This window comes from Centropristis striata, chromosome 8 (assembly GCF_030273125.1).
Source record: "Centropristis striata isolate RG_2023a ecotype Rhode Island chromosome 8, C.striata_1.0, whole genome shotgun sequence".
Lineage (NCBI taxonomy): Eukaryota > Metazoa > Chordata > Actinopteri > Perciformes > Serranidae > Centropristis > Centropristis striata.
Genome location: NC_081524.1, coordinates 23,888,498 through 23,916,459, shown reverse-complemented (window position 1 = coordinate 23,916,459; position 27,962 = coordinate 23,888,498). Strand labels below are relative to the sequence as shown.

The 27,962-nt window shown below is 40.0% G+C and overlaps 2 protein-coding genes across 4 annotated transcripts in view; one reads left to right on the top strand and one right to left on the bottom strand.

Moving 5' to 3' along the window:
- The window catches only part of gabbr1a (gamma-aminobutyric acid (GABA) B receptor, 1a), an 88,503-nt gene extending 65,709 nt beyond the window's left edge, over positions 1-22,794 (top strand). For all 3 annotated transcript variants that reach the window (XM_059338878.1, XM_059338879.1, XM_059338880.1), the window contains 9 exons: positions 276-426; positions 6,926-7,058; positions 9,886-10,002; positions 11,392-11,502; positions 13,382-13,475; positions 16,823-16,950; positions 19,076-19,204; positions 19,973-20,116; positions 21,106-22,794. In XM_059338878.1, the coding sequence (XP_059194861.1) occupies positions 276-426; positions 6,926-7,058; positions 9,886-10,002; positions 11,392-11,502; positions 13,382-13,475; positions 16,823-16,950; positions 19,076-19,204; positions 19,973-20,116; positions 21,106-21,390 (1,292 nt within the window). In that variant the 3' untranslated portion in view covers positions 21,391-22,794. The remainder of the gene's footprint in view (positions 1-275; positions 427-6,925; positions 7,059-9,885; positions 10,003-11,391; positions 11,503-13,381; positions 13,476-16,822; positions 16,951-19,075; positions 19,205-19,972; positions 20,117-21,105) is intronic.
- A 1,545-nt stretch (positions 22,795-24,339) lies between these two features.
- On the bottom strand, positions 24,340-26,119 carry tnfb (tumor necrosis factor b (TNF superfamily, member 2)). Its single transcript, XM_059338898.1, has 4 exons — positions 25,862-26,119; positions 25,715-25,769; positions 25,543-25,602; positions 24,340-25,314 (listed from the first exon to the last, which is right to left on the bottom strand). The coding sequence occupies exons 1-4, from the start codon at positions 26,042-26,044 to the stop codon at positions 24,854-24,856; spliced, it is 759 nt and encodes a 252-aa protein (XP_059194881.1). The 5' UTR covers positions 26,045-26,119; the 3' UTR covers positions 24,340-24,853.
- Positions 26,120-27,962: the final 1,843 nt, after the last annotated feature.

The window sequence follows — 27,962 nt, the reverse complement described above, 5'->3', positions numbered from 1 at the left end:
CCCTGCCTTCTTTCCTATCTGTGCACAGAAGCGCATGCATTCACTCACTTGACCTACGTGCCAAATCTCAGCCTAAAAGGGTGAAAATTGTGTCCTCCAAAGAATGGAGACATTTCGGCAGAGCGACGAGCTGGTCGTAGCTAAAAGGAGATAGAAATAAAGTAATCATCCCATTAATTCAGCGAGATACGTATGTCCTAGGTATCATTATTGTAAGACGAAGGGACCAAAAGCATTTTCTCTATCTACATTTCTGTCTTTCTTTCTTTTTTCAGGTGCTGGACCTCCGGCTGATCGGACGGTGGTGATCGAAGAGTACAGGTTCTTGTCTCAGAAGCTGTTTGCAGCAGTGTCCGTCTTCGCTGGCCTCGGCATCCTGCTTGGCATCGTCTGTTTGACCTTCAACATCTACAACGGCAACGTCCGGTGAGTTCACTGACACTGGATCTTATCGTTTGATTCCCAGACCCACAGCAATAAAACCTAAAATTCTGTGTGTAATCATGAGAGCCACAAGCATTAGTCAGTCAACAGAGAATTAACCTGCAAATATTTGCAATTCTTAAACAAAATGCCATGGTATTTCAAGTATTTGCTGCTTTTCTTGGTCTTATATTATTGTCAGTTATATATTTTTGGCTTTTTGACTGTTGGTTGGTCAAAAGAAGGCAGGAGCTTGTGATGAGACCAAACAATTAACAGATTTACTGTGAAATAATCAACAGGTGAATTTAAAATGAAAGTAATGGTTAGTAGCAGCCCTATTATTCATTATTATATTCTAACACTTTGCTGTCATTTTCTTCCGCTCCTCATGTTTGTCCTTTTTAAAAGGCATTAGTGATGAGTGATTTCTCGGATAAAATTAAGTGAAAATAAAGTGTCGTCCAAACAAAGAAGGAGGTCATTATTAAGAGGATTTTTTAAAAAGCTGAAAATAATGAGAATTGATAAATCAACTTAATGGATCCTCAGAGGTTAAATACACGTTTTTTGTTGTATGAAGGTCACCTTTTGAGGAGCAGTGAATGGAAATGACATCCTGTAACAACACCCAGCTGCTGGAGCACAGCTCATCATCCGCCGCGGTTACACTCCATGTGTGAATGTGACACGGAGGAAAAGATAATTCACATGTTCAACAGAGATCTTTCCCCTCTGTTGAGGTTAATGTAAATGCTGAATGGCACTGCTGCTTCTCGAGTTTAGGGACTACCAAGTTGGTGATTTGGGTGTGGCTTGTGTCGATCCAGCAGCTGGTTTCATTGTCGCAGCTTAAGCATAGCCCTAGACCAAATGCAAATAGACTTGCTTTAAAAACTGCCTTTTGATCTCGGATTTCTAAGCTTAATACATGTCTGTGAACCCGCCGCAGCATATCTCTGATGTCTTTTTAACATAGTATTTTTATGTTTGACCCGGGTCAAAGTGATTTAAAGTCCTATAAGTATGTGAGCTTATCGGGAGTTTTTGGGGAAGGCTGGAGAGGTTTCTTCCTCCAGGGATCTCTGGTTGGCTTCGGTGTGCCAGTCAGACCTTCATCCAGCTTTGATTATATTTCAAACCCAGTATCACCGAGGGCTGATCTCACCAGCCAAAACACTGTGAGTCAGATCAAATCAAATCAAATTTATTCAGTAAGCACAAAATGGGTTTGCCACCAACTGCCTTGTAAGGAGACTAAAATATGTAACCAATCCACTTTTAAAAAGAAGAAAAGGTGCAATGGCAATCCTAAATTAGCCTTTAGAAACACTGTGTCAATGTTTATGATTGGTTGACGAACCGACAAAGAGTAATCATTTGAATCTGCAGCTCCGCACTATAGTGAGTTTCACTTCAGTTGTTTAGCTTTTCCAACCTGCAAATGTATATTTTTTGTCCACTCTCACCGCTCTCATCATGTTGTTTCCAGCCACAGCAGGCAGCTGTTTTCTGTGGAAAAAGCTTTAAAAAATTACTTTATACTTAGACACACTCAGAGACCAATTGATGTAATGAAGCATTTAGCAGCTAAAGAGCCAGATGTTTCCCTCAGGAGTTGGTGGAGACCAAAGACAGATGTAAAAGAGCATTAATAGTGGTCTTACATTGATCAGGTGTATACAAACACCACTCCAGATAATTTATAATGTTTAATTAAGGAACTGTTTGCAAATAATACATACATTTTGTGTTCCCAAAGCGTTCGGTTTGTAGTTTCAATTAACAGCTAATGGCAGAATGAGTATGATTTTTTTGCAAAATTCTTTGTATAGCCAAAAATAATCCCTCTCAATCATCACGTATGACCCACTAGAAGTGTGTAGCGATGTCTGTTTCTAAAACAGGTCTGCAGACCTGTCGACAGACTGATTTGTTTCAAGCCGCGCTTGGGACGTTTAGTTGTTTTGTTTTGTTTTATTATTTTCATAGACTGGGCTCGGACTGCTTTTGTGCAACAGAGCTCATATAATTCTGCTGGATCACATAGCCTGGCTATGTTATCTATTGTTGGCATGACTGTCAGTGACACTGGTAGTTATGTTTGAGGTTTATTTTTTGTTTTTGCATGGATCAGAGAGATTTCAAAGTGATTGGTGTCACTCTCTGGCCGCTGTCAGCCTCGGGCTGAAGAATTGCAGACTTTGTAGTTCTAGAGCTGGAGCTTTTGGCCTGTAGGGACCCTGCCCTCTGCCTGCATTTTTTCTTTTCTTTTAATTTTTAATTACATTTTTTATGTGTTCAGGAGGTTTCTAATCGTTGGCGTCTGAGTTGGAAGCTCGGGTTTGCCTGAATGCCCGGGGCAAATAAAATGCCATGTTGGGCTTGTTAATCTAAGATAAACCTTTTATTATCTTTCTGGGGAGATTCAGGTTTTTTAGAAGTGAGGTGAAACATAGAAGCACAGGTAGGAGTCTACTCATTGTGCCTTTATGTCTGGTAACATGATCTTCTGATGTGTCCAGTGAAGCTACAGTAAAGTCTAATTACAGAATAGGAGGATCTTAAACATCATCAGCAAAAATCTGATTTTGGTCCTTCGGGATCACAGCTCAGCTTCTTTCAAAAAATGCACATACAAGAGAAAATGATACCAGTTTTTCTTAGTAATAGTAGCCTCAAATCCAAGACACGGTGCATGAAACAGAAGAAAGCAGCACTGCACATCAGAAGTAACTCCTGCAGTACACTGGACATCATATATTCCTGGTATGTAACAGAATTAAAGGTTTTTTTCAGAGGTATCAAAGGTTGGATTGGGGTGTGTGTGTGTGTGTGTGTGTGTGTGTGTGTGTTTGTATGCAGGCCGTACGAGTGTGTGGCTGTACAGTAAATAAGCAGCGTGCCCTCGGGGCAACACAAGGGCAGGTCAACAGGATGAAAGAATATAAAACACACCTCCTGCTGCAGGGTGAGCTCAAGCAGAGGGGCAAAGGGAAGCTGCTGTGCTGGGTGGGCGGGTGTTATGGTACAGTGCAGATTGTATTAAACATCTTAAGTCTGGAGGTTTTTTTGAGACATTACAGTACTGAGAGTATATTCTAATGCAGCATTTATAAAAACACATTGTCTTAACAGGATAAAAATCACTGTTCTTATGTTTTTCTCTTTACGGTAATTACTCTTTGCCTCCTTTAAGCTCCTGTCTGTACTTTCACATACAGCACAGTGTACATGATTACCACAGCAACACTGAAGTGTGGTGACAAGATTTCAAAACTTTCATGTGGTGTCAAAGATGGAGGCAGAGAAATGCGGATAAGGAGCTTAAGACATCCCCAATGAATGGTTGCTGCCTTTCAAAATGATACAGTTTATGCAGTTTATATAATATATACATTATAATATGCAACATTTTCGCACTAAAAATATTGTTTAGTGTCAATTTTCAATCAAACCAGTTCCACGGGGTCTGATCCCAAACAAAAAACGACTATGTTGAGAAACCTGTAATTATAATCAAGGTAATGGTCCGTTTCATTTTCATTTCAATCATCAGGATTCAGCAAAGTGATGTGTTCTGCAAGGTGCAATTACCTTTATTTGTCAATGGAGTCTGCTGTGTTTGAAAGAATAGAGAACTGTTTCTTAAACTTTAACAGCACTGTCTGACAGTAACGTAGCTGTAGGCCCCGTACACAGCTATACATGGTTTAGTTTCTGTGCAGGTACTCCACAGTTCCAGCTGGTCTAATCCCTAACAAAATACGACGTGTTAAATATTTTGTTGAATTGTGTACTCACTTTATCCCAAATGTTCACAACTATTCAAAATCAGAGAAATCTGTAATTTTAATCAAGGTAACAGTCTGTTTCATTTGGTCGCCCTACTTCACTACAAGTAAAGGTCCTGCATTCACAACTTACTTAAGTAAAAGTACAGAAGTATCAGCATCAAAGTGTAGTATCAAAAGTAAAAGTACTCATTATGCAGAATGGACCCACTCAGATTGTTTTGTATATTCCAAATATTTTTATTCGATTTGTATTTTTGATGCATTTATGTAAACAGTGTTTTTACAATCTTTTTATAAAGATGGGGCTCATTTAAATACTTAATATACAGTCATGAGGTAATTTTAAAAAATCTAATCACTTTAAATTTATCATGTTTTTTATGTTAAATTTAACAAAATTAAAACAAATTTAGCTGGCAGCTAAATGTAGTGCAGTAAAAAGTACAATATTTGCCTCAACATGTAGTGAAGTAGAAGTATAAAGTTACATAAAATGGAAATACTCAAGTAAAGTACGAATACCTCAGAACTGTACATAAGTACAGTACATGAGTAAATGTATATTTCACCACAGGTTGCCTGATAATAGCGTCATACTCCCTCTTGTCTTCTGGTGCTGAAGACAAAAATTCCCATGATGCCATGCTGCTACCTGATGTCACCCAACTCTATCTTTTATTATTGTTTTGATTGAGAGATCACTGGATTTTTTACCTCAGTGAACATTTTCATAATGAGTTTATGGTCTCTGTCGTTAGTTTCAAGTCTTCTTTAATACAACATGATGTTTATTTGTAAGTTATGGTCCCTTTTAGAGTAAAATAGACAATAATGCAGGGTATGCTGGATGGGTATGAGGCGGGGTTACCATATGATTGCATTGTTTCCCCTAGAATTTTTTTCAGCAGGGGGGCTGTTGTGTCAATGGCCATTAGCAGTGTTGCCAACTCTTCAGTAAGGAAAGTAGCTATTGGCTGTCTAAAAAACACTAGAAGTCGCTAAATGACATCATCGTCTAATTTGCATAATGTATCATGTGCATGTACTTGTAATGGTCACTATAGGAGAGAGGAATAATGATGTGGGAAAGACAAAAAGTGAGTAAAAAACAACCTAAATATGTTTAGAATTGCAAGTGCACTGTCTTGTTTCACAATTTCAACCGTCCTCCTAAATCCGGCCTCGGGACCGGCTAAAGTGACCCAAAGAGACACTGATTGGAAACCAGCCAGCAGTGACTTCGCACATGGGCGATTTGCAGACTGGGCGCTAAGGGGTTTACATCCCCTCGGGCTCTGTGACTGCAGCTGGGAGAGACTGCTGCAGGAGGACTGTGTGCCGCTTTCAGCTGCGGGGGCCGGCAGCTCGTTAAGAGGAGTAAGAAGGAGTCTCCAAAAGTCTCCAGTAACACCAGAAAAAGTCCCTAGATTTGTTGCTAGTCGCTTTTTGGAAAAATAGTTGCTAGGGGGGTCTGAAAAGTTGGTAAATCTAGCGACAAAGTTGCTGAGTTGGCAACACTGCCACTCACTGCCCTAAGGAGCTACGACGTTACGTTAAGTTGCGTTGCGTTGCGTTACGTTACGTTACGTTACGTTACGTTGCGTTGCGTTGCGTTGCGTTGCGTTACCTTACGTTGCGTTACGTTACGTTACGTTACGTTACGTTACGTTACGTTACGTTACGTTACGTTACGTTGCGTTGCGTTGCGTTGCGTTGCGTTACGTTACGTTGCGTTACGTTACCTGCGCTACTCGCTATATAGACCGTGTGTAAGCTTGAACGTTCCCTTTTACATTGATGTCCTAAGAGGGTCCGACAGGATTTGATGCGCTTGTTGATGACTCAAAACAAGTTGAAAATAATGTTGTGTGTTGTTGTGCTCACAGTGCAAGTAGAAATCATTAGTGGCGCATTGATATTATTGATCATGTGGAATTTCAGCAGCAGCACACTTCATCAGAGTTAACTGTAACATTTTGGTCGATTATAAACGTCTTGTTCAGTGTTTGGTTGGACTAAAAGGCCATTAGCTGATGAAGTAGCATCTTTCTGGCTCCTGATCCTTTCTGCAAATGTACCGGTTGCAAAAACCAAGATGCCAACGGCCAAAATGCCGAACTTGAAGCCGAACTTGAAGTCCACAAACCAATGGATGATGTCAACTATTATTATGCAGCCTATGATTAAAAATCAACCACAGTTAGTTTGCATACTGGCTTTTTTGAGTTAACTTACATTTGTCACTTTCCTTGTTCTTCCTGCACTTAATTTCATTGCAGCTCATTTTGTTTTTTATCGAGCTCCACAAATTTCCCTTTTATCTGACACTTATCACATTTTTCGTTGTAAAAAAAAAGTTAAAATGTTAATTTCACTTGTAATAGTAATTTCACTGTTGAGCGCTTCACACTAATTACACTAATGACTGTCAATCACACATTAAAGGAGATGCCCAGGGAAGAGCAGTGATACATGTTTGGAACCAGGAAATAATGATGATAACATTTCAATTAGAAAACAACATGAGAGCAATTAACAGCAAATGATGACATTTCTAAGAGCAGACAGAAAGGTCGCCAACACAATTAACACCTATTTACCTACAATTTCAATAATTGTACCTTTAAGCCGAAATGATAATTGCCTGTGTTTTCTTTTAATTTAATCTAAATGTGTTTGTTTTTTTGTCTTTGTCGGCGTTTCAGCTACATCCAGAACTCTCAGCCGTACCTGAACAACATGACAGCGGTGGGCTGCATGATGGCTCTGGCCGCGGTGTTCCCGCTGGGGATTGATGGTCACCATGTCCACAGATCTCAGTTCCCCGTCGTCTGCCAGGTAACAGGAGAAAGACACAGACAGAGGTAGAAAAGAGCCAGAGGGCACGGTGAAGAGTGGGGCTGTGTGTTATCTGCAAATATTTGGTTTCAGTGACTTGATGCTTTTACCAGAACAGTCATTTTTATAATGTGTGTTGAAAAGAGGCTCAGAGGAAGTAAAGAAGGAATTAAAAAAACTCATCTTTTATGCATTTGTTCTTGTCCTGTATCTTAAAAGTAGAAGTTAAAAATAAAATTCTTCAGACCATGGTTTGATGAAAAACCTGTTTCAACTATTTAACCCCTTAAAATCCAAATTAAATGGCATTTACATCAATTTGCAGTAAAAAATACCATATTTTTTATATGTATCATTAATAATACTTGGTGTGCTGCTTTGATGGTTGCTTTCACATATAAAGTCTGGTGGATTCAGTTGTGAAGTTGCAACATTATTGCATTTTTAATTCTTTTGATTTGTTCTCAATCAAATCAAAAATCAAATCAGAATCAAAATTACTTTATTTATCCCCGAGGGGAAATTCAGTTAGTCTGGTAACTGTGTTAGAATGAGACAGCCTGATGGCTGTGGGAGAGAAGGATCTTTTGAATCTCTCCGTCCTGCAACAGAGAGAGAGGAGCCGTCCAGTGCTGTTTTTTTGGTCCATAAAGGTTTTGTGTAGCAGATGATCCGGGTATTTCAAGATGGACTCGAACATGTTGACAGGGCATCTCTCCACCACCTCCTCCAGTGTGTCCAACCTGGCTCCAATTCATTCAAGCATTGTAAACAAATGTCACACTGTTGATGCTGTCCTTCGTCTATTGGACAGAATATGTGAGGGAAATAGAGCTTACACTTTTTTGAAGCAAGTCGCAGCCTTTAATGTATTGTTGGACGGAGTTTTTTACATACACCATTTCATGAGTTACTTCATGTGATCATTTAATGCTGTAATGGCCTTTGCATAAAAGCAGTTTTTTAGTCTGTTTGTAAGTGTTTTCATTGTCCTGTACCGCCTGCATGAGGGTAACAGTTTGAAAAAGGTGTGGCCAGGGTGGGATGAGTCATCGATAATGGTCAGGTCTCTTTTGAGGCGGCGGGAATTGTAAAGTTCTGTAAAGAGGGGAGGGGGCAGCTGATGATTTTTTGGGCATCTGGGATGCATAACTAGTCTAGCTTTCGTAGCCCGGTGCATGTTTGCAGCTCTAATTTTAGGGAAATGAACAGGAGCATAAAAACACCCCTCCTTAGACAAACTTTTTGTCACGGTTAGGAATTTTAGTGGACATAAACATAAGAAAAACTTTTTTGAGTTCTTATGAAAGTACACCTACTTGCTGTCATTCACATTAATTGATAGAGCGTTGTTGGACCTTGCGGTTATTTTTTGTACCGCAAATGTTGCACTCTGCAGTTACAGCTGTCAGTTTCAGTAAAGCCAGATCCTACTGTGACATTATGAAAAACCCACATTTAGGTGTTGTGAAGCCCTGACAGTTTGGATGTTCCTGCCTGTGGCAAGCAGACACCTGCAAACCTCATTTCAGGAGTTTGATCACGCACACAGTGGATAAAAGCCGATTGGAAGTTTAAACGGCGACATAATTCATTAAGTATTTGAATGTATTTTGGTATTCGGTGGCACAGACATGATTTGCTGGCTGCCAGAGTCGCACAGACGATGGGATCCCAGCACTAATGAGGAGTGGGAGTACTCTTTCTGTCAGCCATGTTGAGTCTTTTTGTTGTGGAAGCGAGAGGGAGATTTCCATTTCTGTCGTTTCTCTGCTCTTTGTCCCTGTCCAGTTATTCTCTCTCATGCTTTGTTCTGCCTCTCTCCTGCACTCTGCCTCTGACCTTCTACTCTGGATAGGTTTTTTTTTTTTGTTCCTGTTGCTGCGATCTCTCCATTTCCTCAAACTTATAATGTCTCTCTCCTGCATTTCACCTTGTTACCTCCTTTTTTTTTTCTATACATCCATATTTTCTTACTAAAAGCTCTTTAAACTCTCACAGACATGATTATTATTAGAGACGTACAAAGCCTTGAAAACCTGCAGACACTATTCACTGGAAAAGTACTTTCAGCCCTCTTCATGTTTTTGCAGATCAGAAAATGATGCTCGGGGTTTCTAGAAATGGTGTAAGCTATTTATTTTATTCCTACACAACAACTGACTAACACTGAACATCCAATATTAATATTTATTTATTTTATTCGTATTCTATTCTTTATCTTCTCAGTTATCATTTCGAGAAATGGTTGACAATGTAATATATTGTACGTAGAATGTATACAAATATACACATTTATTTGTTCAGGCTTTTGATTAGTTGCTTTGGGTCTGCTATGGTTGTTTAATTGCTGTTGTTTTGGTCTTTTAAAAACTGTATGTACATTTTTATTTTATGTTTATGTTGTTTTATTTTGTTTTATTCTTTTTGACTTGTTTATCCTCTGTTAATGTGAAGCACTTTGTGACTTCTGTCTGTGAAAGGTGCTATATAAATAAAGTTTACTTACTTACTTACTTACTTACTTACTTAATAATGTTGAATATTCTTTAAGAAAGTTATTTGTTTAAGAAAGCATCGTTCTGGGTATCTTTGCAGAGTCGTATGGGTGAAAAAATATGTGCACAACCCACATAGAAAAGGTCTATTTTCATTCCTGCTCAAAAATTCATTATATTGGTTATTTAAGAAAAAAAAAGAAAAAAAATCCCATATTGGTTGTGCTCTAAAAATGTTTTTTTTTTTTTACTTTATTAAAGAAACAAACCTACATTCTTGACTAAAGGTATTTTTAATTAAAATTCTCCTCTTCTCTCCCCTCCTCCAGTTCCGCCTTTGGCTCCTGGGCCTCGGCTTCAGCCTGGCGTACGGCAGCATGTTCACCAAGATCTGGTGGGTCCACACCCTCTTCACGAAGAAGGACGAAAAGAAGGAGAAGAAGAAGGTAGGGAGGAAGAGTGGGAGGGAGGGATAAGCCTCTCAGCGGTCTCAGGAGAGCAGAGAAAGGATGGGAGAGGGAGGCCAGGCCACGCAGCATGTGTGGCACCGGCTGATAAAAAAAGTTAAGTTAAAAACTTTCCAGGCTTCCAAGTAACATAAGCTTCTAAGAGGCCAGCTCGGCATCATTCACTGTGCCGGGGTTGTAGCGAGAGTGCAGGGATAAGGGTGTTGGACACACTTTGACACAGATACTGTACTTTACACATGCACCTACACACACATGCAATATTTCTGCAAAGTAACATGGAGATTTGGGGCACACACACACACACACACACACACACACACAACCAGGCCCCTGATACCCACGTCATCAGCTTTATTTGCATGCTGGTGTGTATGTATTTATGTGTGTGTGGGTGTGCATCCCTCCTCTTGAAGATAGTGTATCCTGGAGCCAGCAAGATACTGCCAGTCTGCGATGTGTTGTGGGAATTTCTAAGACCTAATCAGAAGAATAAGAGATTAAGCCATTTATGGAATATTTATGAATATGGATGAGTATTAAAGTTCTATGCAGAAATCCAACCTTCGGGGGGTTTATTATTTGAGCCAAAGCACAACGAATCGGGTTGACTTTCAACTCTCTTCATGTCCACAGAAGGGCAATTTGCCAGAGAGCTGTGCATGAGTATTTAAAGAAACTTTCACAAATCGAGGGGAGAATGAGCGCTTTTCAAATCATTTTTCATGCAACTCAAGTGAAGAGGCGCCCAGGACTGTGTAATGTGTTTTCTTTTTTATTTTATGTTTCAGTTTTAGTCATCGCACGCTTGAATGGCTGTTACTATGTTGGAGGTGCCGGGAGTAAGCCAGCATGGTCGAATAAAAAAAAAAAAGAAAAAAAAAAAGATGTGTGGATAGAAAAGAGGAGGGAGTCACAGTGGGGGAGCTCATTTTGGTGGCTTGTTTTTTTTGGTTACGGCTGTATTGCTTCCATTATAGCTTAAGTTAAGAATAATAGAGTTGATATCAGTTGCTTTTTCGGAAACCGTCCACACAAAAGCGTTGTCGTCTCAGTGTGTATAAATGATGATTTCAGGTGGCAGCACAAATATAGCTACTGCAGCTCTCTGTGTGTCGTCTGCACACACACACACACACACACACACACACACACACATAAACTCCCGCTGCTCCTAAAATATACTTGGACACACACTCTTGTACACACACATTCAGAAAGACAATTCGCGCCCAGTCATCCAGAAATCACAAGGACGCCTGTCGTAATATTTGTCCTGGTTGTTTGTCTTTGTTTGTGGACTGGCTTGTGATGCCCTTGGATAGTGATGACTGTTGTGTATGTGTTTGTGTGTCTTTGCTCACACAGCAACACTTGGAGCCATGGAAACTCTACGCAACAGTTGGAGTGCTGCTGGCTATCGACTTCCTGTCACTCATGATCTGGCAGATTGTGGATCCTCTGCACATTACGGTGGAGGTAGAGTACGAAAGACGGATGAGATAATTTGTGTGTCATCGGCCGTTTGCTCAGACCGTGCAGCTGCTGTCATGAGTCAATAACGCAGTAATGAGACGCCGCGCCTCGTTTGTAGAAATGTTCTTTCATTTTGATTCATCTTACACTCAAAGACCACAAGCTAAAACAAAGATAGATTTCAACAAGCACAGCAGTAGTATTACAGTTATATCTATTACCTGAATAATTCCATTTATTTATTTTTGTCCGATTGCTTATATGCACTGTTAAAGGCACCCTGCGGCATTTACTCCGAACTAAAATCAGCATTCATCAAGCAGCCAAACAAACGTTTTAAATTAATTCCCTGCCTTATTAAACATTTATCTTTTAAAGGTCTCATGAAATTGTTTAACTTCATTAAACCGTAGCTTTAATCAGTATTTTCACAGAACCAAACAACTCACTCTTACTTTTTCCACACTCAAAGTGCAGAAAACATACAACAGTGGTGCGTTTTAGTCTCTTTTAGCTCTTTATTGTGGTTTACATTCACGTTTACCACGTGGTTCAGTCCGAGCTGCTCTCGTCAACTTTCATGTAGCGCCACGCATCTGTGCCACAATACACAACCATGGGCCAACAAAATGGCAAAACTATTAGATTCAAACATATCGTGAATATAAACAGTTTTCAGGAAGATTCTGACATTCCCTAATATTGTATTATTTGGGATTATTTCTTGGGTAAGAACAGAATCTATACACATTAAAGAGCACATTTATTGCTATTACTGAAATGTTTCTGCAGAATAATCAGTTTATTGCATTTTTATTCAATTACACAGTTGCACAATAATATGGAATTTGAATTACAGTAACATTTGTGTATTTTTTAATATTTTAAATAATTATTTACATTATTTTACAAAGAAATATGGCCTTTTAAGTTAAATAAATATTACAATAACACCTCACTAAGAGTTCACATCAGTTATGTTAATTGAGGACGACAACATCCAATAATTAGTGATTGATCACACTATTTATAGGCTTAAGTATGACCTCATTGCGTGCAGTTTCATTAGGGAACTATTTTCTTTCCATATCACCGAGCAGAAGGGAGCGTGCCTTTACACGTGGAGTGAGACGTAAATATTTATGGTGACCTCCGCAGCTGAGCTGTAACTCATGTGAGCTCGCAGTATTGAACTATTAGTTATTTTCCTTCTGCACAGTGACACAGTTGGCAGCAGAAGGAAAATAGTTCCTGCATGAAACTGCTCACAACAAGGTCTGCTGATTGTCCTGACTAACCTGGTCATGATTTCTGCAAAGACACATTGTTCTAAAGTTTCTAAAATGTATTTTTTTTCTTTCATATTTATCTCCAACACGACAATACACACTGATAAATAGCACTGCAGGTAAGAGCAACAGTATGAACAGTATTTATGGGCTGAACTGTTCCTTTAAACTTGAAACGGCGTATCCTTATTATGATCAAAACCTAGATAAAACACAAAACGGGGACACTAATGTGCATGTAGACTGCACTCATTAAGTGCATTCAAGCTCAAGAGTTGACTGTACGTCATCGAGAGCCCTGATCTGCAGAGTGCTGACTTCAAACACTGTCAAACCTTATATTTAAATAGCTATATTTCATATTTATCGGGTATCTGATACTCATTTTAATTCAGTCATTTATATCTGACATACCGAAGGACCTATTTACTCGAGGGGATCAACCGTGCAGTCACCGGGGCTCGTGCTTACTGTGCATTTTTGCCTCCTTCCCCAGAGTGCTGCTGTCTCATCGTTTCTTATTATCTCCCCTTCTCCCCCCCCCCTCTCTCTTTATCCTTCCATTCCTCTTCCTCTGTCTGCCATGTGAGTAGAAGTTCACTAAGGAGGCCCCTAAAGAAGATTTGGATGTCCTGATTCAGCCCTTGCTGGAGCACTGCAGCTCAGAGAAGATGAACACGTGGCTCGGTATCCGTCCTCTCTTTTTCTTCTTCTTCTTCTTTCTTTTTTTTTTTACCCCTCTCGTATCTCAATCTGTCTCTTTATCACTCTTTGCCCTGCTCTGGTTTTGAATAATCTTTGTCACACACACATGGGCATATGCAGACACATATGCACACACACACACACACACACACTCACGTCACTACCATTCACTCTGAATTAAACAGGCCTCATATCACAGCCTCCTCCCTCAGCCCCCACCACCTCTCTTACGTTTGATTCCTCTTTTCTCCCTTTTTGCTTCTCTTTTTGTCAGCCCACGCAGTCTCTCTCTCTCTCTCTCTCTCTCTCTCTCTCTCTTTCTCTCTCTCCCCCTGTCTGTCTCTCTGCTGTCTTTCTTAGCGTGGCGGCTCTTATGAAAGTATAATGGTGCTGAAATTCAAATAATGTGGGTCACAAACTGGGCCATTGCCCCATAGCATTTCCTTTCTCGGAGAAGAAAAGATGGTGCTTTAATATCAGGCAGTATAAAGAGACAATGGACAGTCTGAAGAAGTGTCGAACTTACTCAGTCACAGATCCTCTTTTCTTCCCTGCTTCTTGCTCTTTCACTGCCACGTTCTCTTCTCTCTGTCAGTCTAGCTGGCTTTCAGCACATTCAACTTTTTCACACTCCTATTGTATCTACATTTTTGGTTTTTCTTCCACTGCACAGCTCTGTTGTACTCACTCACAGACTGTCTGAAGGGCCACAAAGAGCTATTCACAATGTTACCTACACTGGAAGCAAAAGGTGTTTCTAGCAATTTTTTCAGGTTTTCTGTTCTTTGATGTCTCAATGTCACCAAGACGGCATCTATCGCCACATCCTGCAGCGTGCACAACACATTCTTTGTTGCTTCAAATACTCCTGCTGTATAATAAATACCTTGGCCTTAAGTATTAAGTGTAAAACGGTCAATAGTAGGTTAGTCACGGTTCTCCAAACCCACGATTTGATGTTTTCAATCTTAACTTTTGTGTTGTTTCTATCGAGCCTGGATTTGTAAGGATTAACAGGTCATTGGTTTCATGCCCTGACTTCTGTCAGTCAGTTAAGTTAATTTTAAAAAGAGAAGCCACACGGTATCAAGTTTGATATGACAAGGAATGTACTAAGAGGAGACACTACAGGTGAATGGGGTCTTTTTAAACTTATAGATATGAAACTTTCCTACTTTCCTAACCCTAACCCTTACATTAAGACAATATTTTTTTTGCATTACAAGTTTATTTTAAAAATGTTATGTTTAGATATGCAAATGAGGTGTGAACTCATTAAATATGCACTGATTTTCATTTGCTTTTCCAGGACTTAAATCTGAACATTGGATTAAGCAAATATCTAATTTTATCATTTCATAAATCCAAAAATACCGTCAAAAGCCATTAAAATAAAAAAATAAAATTGTCATGCTTTTAGAAACAAAATGTTTTATAAATCAGAGTATGGATGATGTATAGACAAACCCCTCAGTAAACTCCTTCAAAATATAGTTATAGGAATAAATCACATTATATTGTGCAGCAGAGAGGGAGCCTGTGATGACGAGGTTTAGACTATGATCATGATACTACACACTGAAATAGAACGCTAACTTTTAGTGACTTTATGAGGAAATCTACAAAATATAGTAAAATATACACCTAAATGTTTGTTGGGGATGTTTTCTTTTCGCTATTCTGAAAGAAGACATGTTATAGGAGATAAATTGTCCAAAACCTCCAAAATTGACCAGTGTATGAAACAACTGTGTTTTGGCCTGTAGTGTCTCACCTTAACTAAGGCCATGTGGTCAAATTTAAAAGGTAATAACAATTACTTATTTAATCTATCAATTGGGGACAAATTGTTAAGCACAAAAACAATTGAAGTTCACTCAGTAGAGTGCAGAACGCCGCCACGCGTTGAAAATCTCCTGCATAGCGTAGCTCTGATCAATCTGAACTCTGCACAGAAAAAAAGTATTTTAAAAGTTGCTTGCTTGCCGTCTTGCAGACAGACCTGGCAAAGGTCTTAATTAAGACTTTTTTACACATCTGCATCATGTCGTAGTTAGTTCGGCATGCTTTTGATCCATCTATTGCTATTAATTCACAACAAAATCAGTTTATTTTGACATTTTTAATCCAGACATAAAGACATTTGGTTTTCCGTTGTATCTGGGACGTCCTCAAGGGGCACAAAGCAGCAACAGCGGTTATTTCGGCCACGGTTGATGATGCAAAGCGGTGTTAGTTGCCCAGTCATGCAGCTTTGCACTTTACAACATCAGAAAATTCAGGCCTTACTTAACTCAACATGCTACTCAACTCCTGACACAAGCTGTCGTCATCTCAGGACTTCACTACTGTAACACCCTCCTGACGGGCCTCCCAGCCTGCACAGTAAAACCCCTTCAGATGATCCAGAACGCTGTGGCGCGTCTGGTCTACAACCAGCCCAAAAGGTCACATGTCACACCGCTGCTCATCCAGCTCCACTGGCTACCTGTTGCAGCCTGCAGCAAATTTAAATCTCTCATGCTCGCCTACAAAGTTGTCTCTGGCTCTGCCACCTGTTCGTCCAAGGCAATCCAAACTCTTTGCGTTTTTTGTTCCCTGTTGGTGGAACGCACTGCAAGTTCCTACCAGAGCAGGGGCGTCCCTCTCTACCTTTAAAAACCTCCTGAAGACCCAGCTCTTCAGAGAGCATCTTCTCTCCTGGCACCACACGACAACTCTACTCCTTAAAGAATCCTCACTAGCACTTATTGATGCACTAACACCTCTTATCACACTATACCTTGATTGTTTCCCTTTTCTGAAAGTCGCTTTGGATGAAAGCGTCTGCTAAATGACTTAATGTAAATGTAAACCTTAATGGCTGCATTGTTTTCAGTGCTGCGTCTTACACAAGTTACATGAATAAACACAAATGTGGACCTGAAATCACACTGACGGGGTCCCGGAAATGCCTTTGCTCTGTAACTGAAGCAGTTGTTGATGACTTGCGACCCCTACCAGCCGGTTAAGAGGAGTGAGGATATAAATGATAATAATGATGATAGAAAACAATTTAGAAATCAGGATTATCAATAACTGAAAAGTCAAGAAATCAGAAATGTCAAATTTCGTATTTTGTTTCTGTGTTTGTCAGAGATCCATTCTGCAGCTTTCAGTTTTCTATACTTTTGTCTCTCAGAATGACAAAACATTTGTTTCCATACAATACTGTATACACAGGCTTTGTATGAGTTGAATTATTGTCTCAGTTACATTACACACTTATTATATAATAACCCACCACTCAGTCAATCATTCTCTCACTGTCTCTGTCTCTCTTCCTGTAGGTGTGGTTTATGGCTACAAGGGTCTGCTGCTGCTGCTGGGAATATTTCTGGCTTATGAGACCAAGTCTGTCTCCACAGAGAAGATCAATGACCACCGGGCCGTGGGGATGGCTATTTACAACGTGGCTGTGAGTCCAAAAAAGAAACGACACCGTCACGCCTAAACTCCTGTTTCTGAGTGCTGCTGTCTGCTGAGAGCAGTCTGTAGCACGCTGGATAACTTTAAAGTGGCAATAAATACAATTTTTATTGCCCCATAGCACAAAATGGCCGTAATATATCTGTGGGGGGTTAATCAATGCCAGTGCTTCCATGATTACTCTGCCAGGTGCTCAGATTTTTGGCTTCTAGAAAGCCAGTTTCCTGCTTATTTCAGAGCAGAAGAAGCAACTGACCAGTGTGTCGATTTCAGCTGCAAGAACTTAAAATCTTCGTTCTCCAGGCGGCTACACTTTGCACTTTCTGCTGGTTGTTTATAAAAGTTAATGGAGTTCATAGATAACTTCATGCCCCCCTAATGCCTCTGGCGTATTTTCTTATTTGAGTAGATAACTGGTGAAACGTGACAGAACATCACATTACTTACTGTGCAGCTGCAATGGAGTGTAAAACAATCATATATTTTTTTTAAATTAAGGTTTCTGGATTCACCATTTTGCATCGACCTTTAAAAATAATACAACAAAAAGTCTAATGTCGGCACAACACAATATAAATGGCAACTTATCCTCTCAGAACAACATGAGAGATGTGCTGGACATTACAGATTAACGATGTGTAAAATACAGAAAGGAAAATGTTGGAATAGCAATTGGTTGAAGCAATACAAGACACGGAAGCGGGCTTATATATATAAAATATTCAAGCTTTTCCTCAAGTACGTCGAGAGATTTGATTCTCTAAAATGCAGATCCCTGGACGCAGTTCTGTCCAAATGATAATACTGCCAGCACAAGCTGCTGTCTTGTATGAATAATAAAATCTGACGCTTATGGTGCCTGTGGTGCTGCGATACCAACAGTCGTATCTCAGGTCCTTTATGAAAATGAAAACTTGTTCTCAATGGGACTTCTTGGCGAAACAAATGTTCAATAAAACCAATAAAATACAAAAACGGTGCATCACAAACTTTTATTTTGCTGCAGTCTCGTGCAACTGAAGCGTCCTTTGCTGAGCATGTGTATCAGAGCAAATTTGCAGTTTGTGTTTTGTGTTATTTTTGTGTTTTGACGGAGATGCATCCACACATTGTTGTGAATGGGGCTGTTACCTTGCCCTATGGCAGGAATAGCCTTAAAATTGTATCCATTTAGCGACTAAAGTACAGTGGTAAACGCAGCTGTCAGTCTTAAACATTTTTCAACTCGTGTTAATAGCAAGTGAATCATCTTAAATGGAGGCACCTCGGATGCACTTTACACCGAAATAGCTGCCATTATATTCACTTCAGCCACTTTAGACAAATACTCGCTGCCATTTCCTGACACTTTTGACACAGGGTAACTTTGTAATTGATGTAAAATGTCTGGAGAAAGCGGTCTCTGTCACTTTAACTGCCAGAGGAGTTTTCTGCTTTGATCAAAAAGCAGGCAAACATATTTGTTTTTTTTGTTTTTTTTTCAGCCGTTTTGCCAGAATTTCCTGCACTTGCCTCGATTCCTGTTAATAAATAAAATAAGAAGCGTCTTAATGAGCATCCGAACATTTATCAGCTGAAAGATATTAATAAATGGATTGATCTCTCCGTCATGGAGAGGATTTATCATTGATCTATCATTCATGGTTATTTATGAGAGAATTAAATGCAGCTTGCATGCTCATTTCATCACATGGTTCTCTAATGTGAGACAAGTCTAATGGTATTGTTTTATGTTCTGATATACACATTTCAATTTTATGATGATGCCAATAGTTAATGGTGTCTGTAAAGGGACCTCCTTCCTCCTTGCTAAGCTGTGAGCTTCAGGGCCTGATGAGATGACAATGTGGTGATTGTCAGTGCGCTGTTGCCACTTCAGTCATGACTTTTTAATGCTGTTTTCACATGGGAGCCCTCCCCGGAATGATAAACAGATGCCTAATGCTTTTATGGATGTGATTTTCCTCCCCTCTCATTCTCTCGCTCTCTAACTCTACTTTATTCTCCACCTCCCCTGCCTCCTTCTGTCTCTCTACTTTACAATCTCTCTTGCTTTCTCCTCTTCCTTCACTCTTTCATTTTGTGTTTTCGTCCTCATCTCTCTCTTCCTGCAGGTGTTGTGCCTGATCACGGCTCCAGTGACCATGATCCTGTCTTCGCAGCAGGACGCCTCCTTTGCCTTTGCCGCTCTGGCAGTCGTCTTCTCTGCCTACATCACTCTGGTGGTGCTTTTCGTACCCAAGGTGCACAAACACTGAAAACGACACGTATTGCAGTAAACCAAAGGTTAAAATATGCTGGTCTCAGTGTCTTTAAGGAGAAAGTCCAGCCTGAAATGCCTCTACTGGTGCATAAAAATGTCAAACTTCTGAAACTTTGCTCAGTATTATAGCAAATCATCAAAAGATTAAAAAAAACTCCATAAACGATTAAATCTCTGATCTTTATCGTTAATAATCTGTGGCATTAGATAGTTGATATAACACGTTTTAGATGTGTAGCTGCTGTAAACAATTGGTGTTAGGAAAAAAAACATCCCCCTGTGAGACATTTTAAATGTCTGGCAGCAGCTACAGTGCAATGATTTGTTTGGAATAAATAGCAGAAGAGCTGTGTAGTGCACATGAGCACTGCTGCAGACTGTGCACACAGAGGAAAGAGTGCCACCTACAGAAATTCATACTGCATCAACAGGAAATGCAAAGGGAGAAAAAAAAACATTCGTCACCACTGTTTGATTGTCTGGCTGCTTGTGGGAGCGCAGTGCAGACACCGTACAGCAGTCAGCACCAAGCAGCAAAGATGTCGCCAAAATATGATAAAAAATGAAAGTGACTTCAGTGATGAAAACATTTTTCTTTTTCATTTTACTTTGGTGTGTGGGAGATTTAGCTAAAGGGGCCATAAATATTAAAAATGATGTTTTTTATTCCTATTATTACATTTGACTTGCTGTACTCTCAGGCCTGATCTTTGTGCTTTATTGACTTCCTGTTCCTGTGGCGCTCCAGATGCGGCGTCTCATCACCCGCGGCGAGTGGCAGTCGGAGCAGCAGGACACTCTGAAGACCGGCTCGTCCACCAACAACAACGACGAGGAGAAGTCCCGGCAGCTGGAGAGAGAGAACAGAGAGCTGCAAAAGATCATCCAGGAGGTATTATTATTTATTTTTTTGTTTTGTTTTGTTATTTTATTTTTTTAATCTTTATTCTGTTTTATTTTATTTTTAATAGTTTTTTGTTTTATTTTTATTATTTATTTGTATAATATTCTGTTTTATCTGACATTTAATTTTTTTAATAAAAAAAAAAAAACATGCACATCCAAATAATAATATTTAATAATATTTAACACACAGAGTTGCAAGAGAGGCAGGATTTATGTCCTCATGTTATAATTTGATTTTTTTTATTTATTGTATATTATTCTCTGTAGGTTTTCTTTGATAATGTAACAGTGGGTTTCTGTGGTTGCTTTCATGCTGACATACTGTATGTAAGAAAAGTGGAGCTGCATAGAATTACTGAAAAAAAATAAAAAGGATTACATTTTTTCTGTGGATCCCAAGTTATCAAAATGTATTTTCACGATTAATCTCAAAATTGTTTATTCTTAAAAATTATGAAAAAGCTCCTCATAGTTTCCCAGAGACATTTCCAAATAACTTGTTTTGTCGGGCCGGCACTCAAAATAGTGTGTGTAATTTCTTCTTTTTTTTGCAAAAACATAATAAAATACATTGAGTAGGATGAGGAGCTTGTTTGTTTTTCACAGATTTTCTCTCTCATTTACATTCACCAAGTTTTCTGCATTAATTTATCATAAAATGTGATCTGATCTTATGGGGTCATTAGCAGAAGGGTTCGCTCACTTTTCCCACCAGCACTATGAATGTTTAATGGATAATAGAGTGTTTAATAAAGACATTAAATATTGTTTGTTGTTTTAGGTTAGACACATTGTGTTTGCAGATCAGATCAAATTTTATGACAAATTAATGCAGAAAACTAGGCAATTTCAAAGGGTTCACATACTTTTTCTTGCCACTATATTGCTGTCAGGGTGCAGTGACAGCTTCAGTACAAAAACCTAAGTGTAGCTTTAAAGTAAAGTGTTACAGCTGTCTTCTCGTTGTGTCTGTAGAAAGAAGAGAGGGTCTCAGCGCTCCGCAACCAGCTGGCTGAGCGACAGGCTCTACGCAACCGCCGCCGACCCTCCTCAGGCCAGAATCAGAACCACAACACCCCGCCTCCCTCCTCCCAGACGGACCCCAAGTCCCTGCTTCCTCCGCCCGGCTACCCGAACCCCACCACGGACAATCACTCCCTCCCGCCGTCCTTCTCCAACTCCTCCAACTTGTACCCGGCTGAAAGCAAGATGAGCCGCAACCACTGTCACAACAGCCAGATCCCGCTGCTGTATAAATAGGCGAGGTACTGGGAGAGGATGAGGGAGGGGGTGGGGGTGGGGGGGGGAGACAGTCGCAAAATGCACACACACACGCAGACACAGGGGACACAAAACACAATGAGACACTGTGACTTTCACTTGTTTCGGCGATGAGCACAGCGGTGTAGTGACACTGTTTTAAAATACGGCGTGGAAGCACAAGTACGTACACGGGAGTGCTTTACACTTGGCAGCTTCGGGAGAGTCACGCAGGTAACACCCGTCCTCACAGTTTTCATCTCACTGTGTTCAACCCGGCAACGAGGCACTTGTGACTGGTCAGACTCGCAGCACTCGGAGTCTTTTTCAAGTCAAGTGAACAGATAGATCTCTTAATCGTCCCGCTCCCTCATCGTTATCTGGTTCTGTTGTGGAGACGCCGCGTCGAGGATCTTAAAAAGGAAACGTTTGTGTTTGTGTCTTTGCTATATCGTCTCCACCTTTTGTCTCTCGAGTTCGTTGACTAGACAAGCACATACAGTAGTGATTATATTGTTCTGTAATATCTGATCTGTTTTGTCATGGAGTTGTTGTTGAAATATTTGTTTACTTTTCAGGAGGGTTGTGAAAATTTACAAAGGGACAAAGCAATGTACAGTTTTTCTTTCCCGACGATCCATCCGGAGAGCGGCCGAGCTCGACTGTGTGGAATTCTGGTCTCACTGAAAAGTGATGATGTGCATTCTTAAATAGCCATAATTAAAAGGGGCCTAGGAGCTTGGCATGTGTGGATGTCTATTGTCAGGACTGTGTATTCAAGTACAACACTGCATCTTAAAAATCCAGGCCTTTGCTCAATATTAGACCAATTTTAAAGGAGAAAATGTTTCAAGGTTGCTCGTGTATAGGGAGAATTTTGATAGTTTTTGCCATTTGAAATAATGTTTTACAATGTATTTTTTGAGATTTGTGTTGTATCAATTTAGTATCATACAGCAGTAGCCATCAAATAAACCCCTCATCCTGCATCTTATGTATTGTGCAGATATCACCGGCCACAGTCGCTGCAGCGGCTTGTCATGTTTTGTAGGGAAAGCTCCAACTTCCAACTTGCCAGAAGAAAAGTTTGTACATTCTGCCCCCAGAAATTGAAAGCCAATTTATATTTCTACAGCAGCAGTGCGGTGAGATGCGGGGCTTCTGCGATGGCTATTTCTGTAAATATTCAGAGAAAGCACAGTTTTTATACATGTGAATCCGTTCTTCGTCATTCTTGTGAGCCTTTTTTTTTATTTTCAAGAGGATGTTTTTTTCTTATGTTTCCCATAACAGACAATCTGGATGGATGCTTTTAGTTTTTTTTTCCATTTTGCCTTTGGGTAAACTGTAAATTTATCAAAGAAGGATATACGTAAAGTTATGTGACATACTGTATTTATTCAGCAGTTAATCTGGATGTACTATTTCATTCATGAGCTATTTCCAGATTTTATAAAGCAATTATACCTGAACAGCTTTATCAGCAGGTGAAACAATACTTAAATATTTTTAAAGATATATAGATATAGATATATATATCAGTGGGCACTTTAAACTGAACACAATATTATTCCACTTTATGTTGCTGTTATTCTAACACAGTTTAGCTCAGGGTACAGAGGAGGACATAAATGAATGAAATAGGCCATATTTATTAACTGTGCAGTACCTGGGTCAGATAGTGTAACATATGAATGCAGAAATAATTTAGGAAATGTTCTATTATCTTGCACATATATGACAATATACATGGATTTGGGGATATTTGTATTCACTATATCTAAGATCTTAAATGTTAATATATTTCAGAGTATGTGTATGCAAATATATGGGTACCATAAATAAAATAATCGTTTTTTCATCAGGTATTTTTGTGTTTCAGTGACCTTTCAAATCAGCGCAGAAACAATATGGAATTAAAGGGTTTATTAGCAAAACTCTACACTGTTTAACAAAACTAACTGCAATTCTGAATCCTGACATGTTTTGCTGTTTCTTTCACTGGATCCTAATTGTTTTATGAAGCAATTCTTAATTTATCAGCATTTATCATACAAACATTTCCTTTAAGAGTCACAACATCCTGTGAATTACTCAGTCAAGAATAATTCCATCATCCACTAGATGTCAGCAGTTATTTATTGCTTTTCTGACTCGCTGTGACCTTTGGAGCAATTAACTCTGTCAGGTTGAGTTTATTTGTCAGTGAAACTTTATATTTTCTTCTCCAGGTTGGCCCGCGGGAGTCAGAGAGCAAATAAACCGGCAGAAGAGATCATTAAACAAAAGTGGGAATCGGTTCTCAGCACAATGACCAGCTGCGAAGGCAAGCGGGAACCTCGTTACAGAGACAATAAGTGGATGTCTGCAGATAAAAAGAAACTAAAGCAGACAAATAGCTTCCAAGTACGTCCGATGTTTGTATAATGTGTTGGTTTTTTTAACATGATGACAATGTGACAAAACCAGCTGTGCTGCAGTCGCACACATATACACACTGAATGCAGTCACACACACACACACACACACACACACACACCATGTCACGTCTCTTTCCAGCTGACTGAAGATGAAGTATGTGGTAATAGAGGGAAGGGGTTGGTGGTGGTGTGTGGAGTTGGAGGGAGGCTGTGTGTGGGAGAGAGGGTGGTGGTGGTGGTGGGGGTGTCACTGGGGAAAACCCGCTCTGGGCTGAGGCTTCTGTGGGCCTCCACCTGACACAGCACTCAGCGAGAGCACAAGAAGTAGGAAATTCCCCTCATCTTGTCTGATCTAACAAAGGAAGTATTTGCTGGCTGTGGAGGAATTTCATAGCAACTTTGGCCAAATAATGAGCCGAGCCCACTGCAGTATGAGTGTGTGTGTGTGTGTGTGACTGTTTGTCTGTATGTCTGTGGTGTCTGTATGTGTGTGTGTGAGCCACTGCCCTAGCTGGCTGGAGCTGTTTGCCAACTCCACTTTCTATTGAATATCTGAGCTATGAAATTAGTTCATCCATCACTGTGACACAAACTTGTTTTGTTTTTTTGTTTTAATAAAATTTATGTGCACATAAAGTATGTATAAATAAAATCTTTAACACCTAATCCCAACGATTTAAATATAAATAAATACAAATAAATACATACAGGTTGTAATAGTACGTGATAGTACATGGCTAAACTCTCCGGTGAAGAGCTGTGTCTGTCTCGGATAAGTCTAGCTGACTACAATCTCAGGTCAGCATAAATAATGTTACAAAAAAAGTGCCTAAAATAGAAATAATGTTGCAAACTGTTACAGTTCATAGGATTAACAAAAATCTGCACTGCCTGTTTGGCTACAAGCTTAATCTCCATTGAGATTTAAACACTTCACATCACCATGAAGATGAATAATGATTAAAAAAAACCCAGAATGTAAAAAAAAACATAAAAGTGCAGCTTTATATCGTCTCTCTTTGTTTCACAGCAGAAAAGTAATTTCAGAGTGCAAAGACACCAAAGAAAGTCCGGCCCTCGTCGGTCTCCAGCTCTGCTAACTGGTTGGTTTCCGTCCACAGTCGGTCTCCTCTGTTCAGCTGAAACACTGCGCCCAGATAGATGGCGTTGTACCAGCCCTGTCCGTCGCTGTAGCTGTCCTCCTGAGCCGTGTTTTGGCATGCCGACCTCACGGCGCTCATCAGCGAGGCTTTGGTGCCGATGGAGTCTGAGTAGCGCCAGATCCTGTGGCTGAGAGGTGTGAGGCGTTTTCCCGCCCCCTCCTCCTCGCCGCCCTCGCTGCAGGAGACCCTGAACGACGCCTGGCTGTAGACGAAGTAGAGGCCGGTTTGTGGGATGACGATCTGGTTGTTCCGCAGCTTGAAGCCGCCCTGAGCGAACGCCTGGCCTTGACCGCTTCTCCACTCCAGCCCAACTTTGGAAGTCTCTCCATCGTCATAGAAACCTGGAATCAGCAGGAAGAAGCACGTTGAAACACTGGTTTTTCTCTCCACAGGGGGTTTAATAACCAACAGGTTTGTAATTCAGAAAGTGGAATCACAGATTGAATGAAGCTGATGAATAACTTTTGCAACAACTTCCTTATCGTGCTCGACCAACTGCAAACATTCCACAAGTAGGAGAAAGAGATTGTGAGCCCATTAGGACCAAATCACAGTAAACTATGACTCACCTTCTAAATGGATGGCTGCCTTGGCTTTGCTGCTGATTCGACTCAACGTGTAGTGCGGATCTGAGGAGAGGAAGACAAATGTGAGCTTGTCTAAAATAACCCACAAAGACTCAAGTATATCTCACAAAATCCCCAGAGCATTTTTTACATGAGCACCCATGCATATAATCACCTGTTTTCTCAGCAGCGTCCGGTTTGATTAATGCTTCTGTTTGGCCTGATTGCGTCTATACAGAGAGGAGAAACAAAACAAATTTATTAGACATATAAACACAGAAATGACTGACAATAAAAGGTTTTAAAAGATGTAATTCCTTACCATTTCTGGCTTTCTACTCCAGTACCAAGCCGACAACAGGACGCCTCCTAAACAGAGGATGATGACCAGAAGAGCCATGGACACCTTCCATGTCCGCCCTGTGGAGGACTTCTTCTCCACCAAAACAACCGTCCTCTCCTCACGTCCCATCTCCACATCACCCGGTGCAGTTGTGTAGGCCATACTGTGAACAAGCCTGATCTTTGGAGTCGTTACTGCCTGCAGTTTAGAAAAAAATCTACCACTTCTGGCTGGATGCTGTGCTCTGTGGTGATACTTCTCTCTTTGTGTTGCTATTGTGTTAAGAGTGAACTTCTGCCAGAGAGCTTGTAGTATTTATGCTGTGGCAGCTGCTTCTACAGAGGGGAAACTCCAGTGATGTCACACTGTAAGCGGAGACAGTGCAGGAGGCAGCGGCAGCGGCAGCAGCAGAGAGACCCAGAACACGGAGAGAAAAGAGCTGCGGCTACAGGAGGAGGGGGGGAAAGAAAAGTCACAAAGTTTTACCAGAGCGCAACGGGAGTCGTGGTTTCAGGATGGGAAAGTGGTTGGTTTCTACTTTTGGGTTTAGAAAAATTACAGTGTTGTAACACACACACACACACACACACATAGAGACAGACTTTCATGCACAAACACAAATACTGTACACACATTGAGACGGACACAGAGTCATAAACACATATTGAGCTCATTAGTGGCTTGAGCCACCCACAGCCTGTAAGCTGTTTGTAACTGCTGAGGTTAACACAGCTCACCGGTAGTTAGAGGTTGGACCAGATGTGTTGAAATACCACAAAAATGTATGGATTGTGTAAACAATTCACCTGTTCAACAACACATCACTTTAACCACCCTTATTCATCACTGATTAACACTGTGTCAACATTTACCAGATGGTTTATAACACACTTCTATGTTGGAAGCCGATATAAGGATGTTTTTTAACAACATCTGTTTATACATCAGCCTCCACTTATGGACTAGTTTTTAATAAATGCATTAAGCTCTTAAAACCCACCTACCCACCACCAAATGTTTTGTTTGTTTGAGCTGATATAGTTTATTTTTAATTTTCTCTAGAAACTAGAAGATTAAACCTGTTAAATAAAGCAGTATAAATGTGTTTTTGCTGTTAAAAGCTTTGGCTCAAACATTGTTTTTGGGTCTCCCCCTACCAGGACAGATGGGTTTTAAGAGTTAATAAATATATACTACATCTAATAATAACTAAATTTGAATGTGGTGCATGCTAACTAGGAGTGTTAAAACTTTTACAATCTTTATCTTTACAGTTTTATTGGCTAGACAGGCATGACCAAATATTGAAACTGTAAACTCAGAGATGGCCATCTGCTTCACCTTGATAAAGCTTTCATTTTAAGTCATATTAAAGTCCCAGTGAGATTAAAATCTTATTTACGCAAGAGATCCAACTGCATAGAAATAGATAAACTGCATACAAATAGATAAACTGCATACAAATAGATACGCTGCATACAAATAGAGAAAGCAGCTAAAACAAAGACGTGTGTTTAAATAAATGTTAAAAATGCAAAAATAATGGATTAAAAGATGTAAAATATCCATAAACAACTAACTAATTCCTAACATTCCCCAGGAGAACCACACTGAGGATTTTGGAGAGGTTTTTCCTTTTCCTTATGACTTCGTCACAAAGCAACACAGTTTATTTTTTAAATCTGTCTCGGATTCAAAACAGAAAGCCATTCTGAAGGAGAACTTGGCAGCACTCGTCTTTCTGTTTCAGAACTCAGCAGTGATGCAACTCAACAAACTGGTTTTTGCACTTCTCCTCTCGACCACTGTCTCTGCCTTGGTTTCCCCATTTCACTTTCTCACCGAACTTTTGGTGAACATTTTTTGTGGGATTTTTTTGTTTTTCATGCATTCAAATGTCCATTCAGTTCTGTTTTCGTTCGTCAGGGCACTCTTTCTGATTCAGTTTCCTTTGTATTTTAATGGCTGCTGTGTTTGTTTGCTCAACCTGCAGAGCAGCTTTAATGAATTGTGTGTTTGTGTATCTTGGAAACCTGTCAGGACTCGAGTGCTGCCACGCTGAATATTAACACAGTAGTCT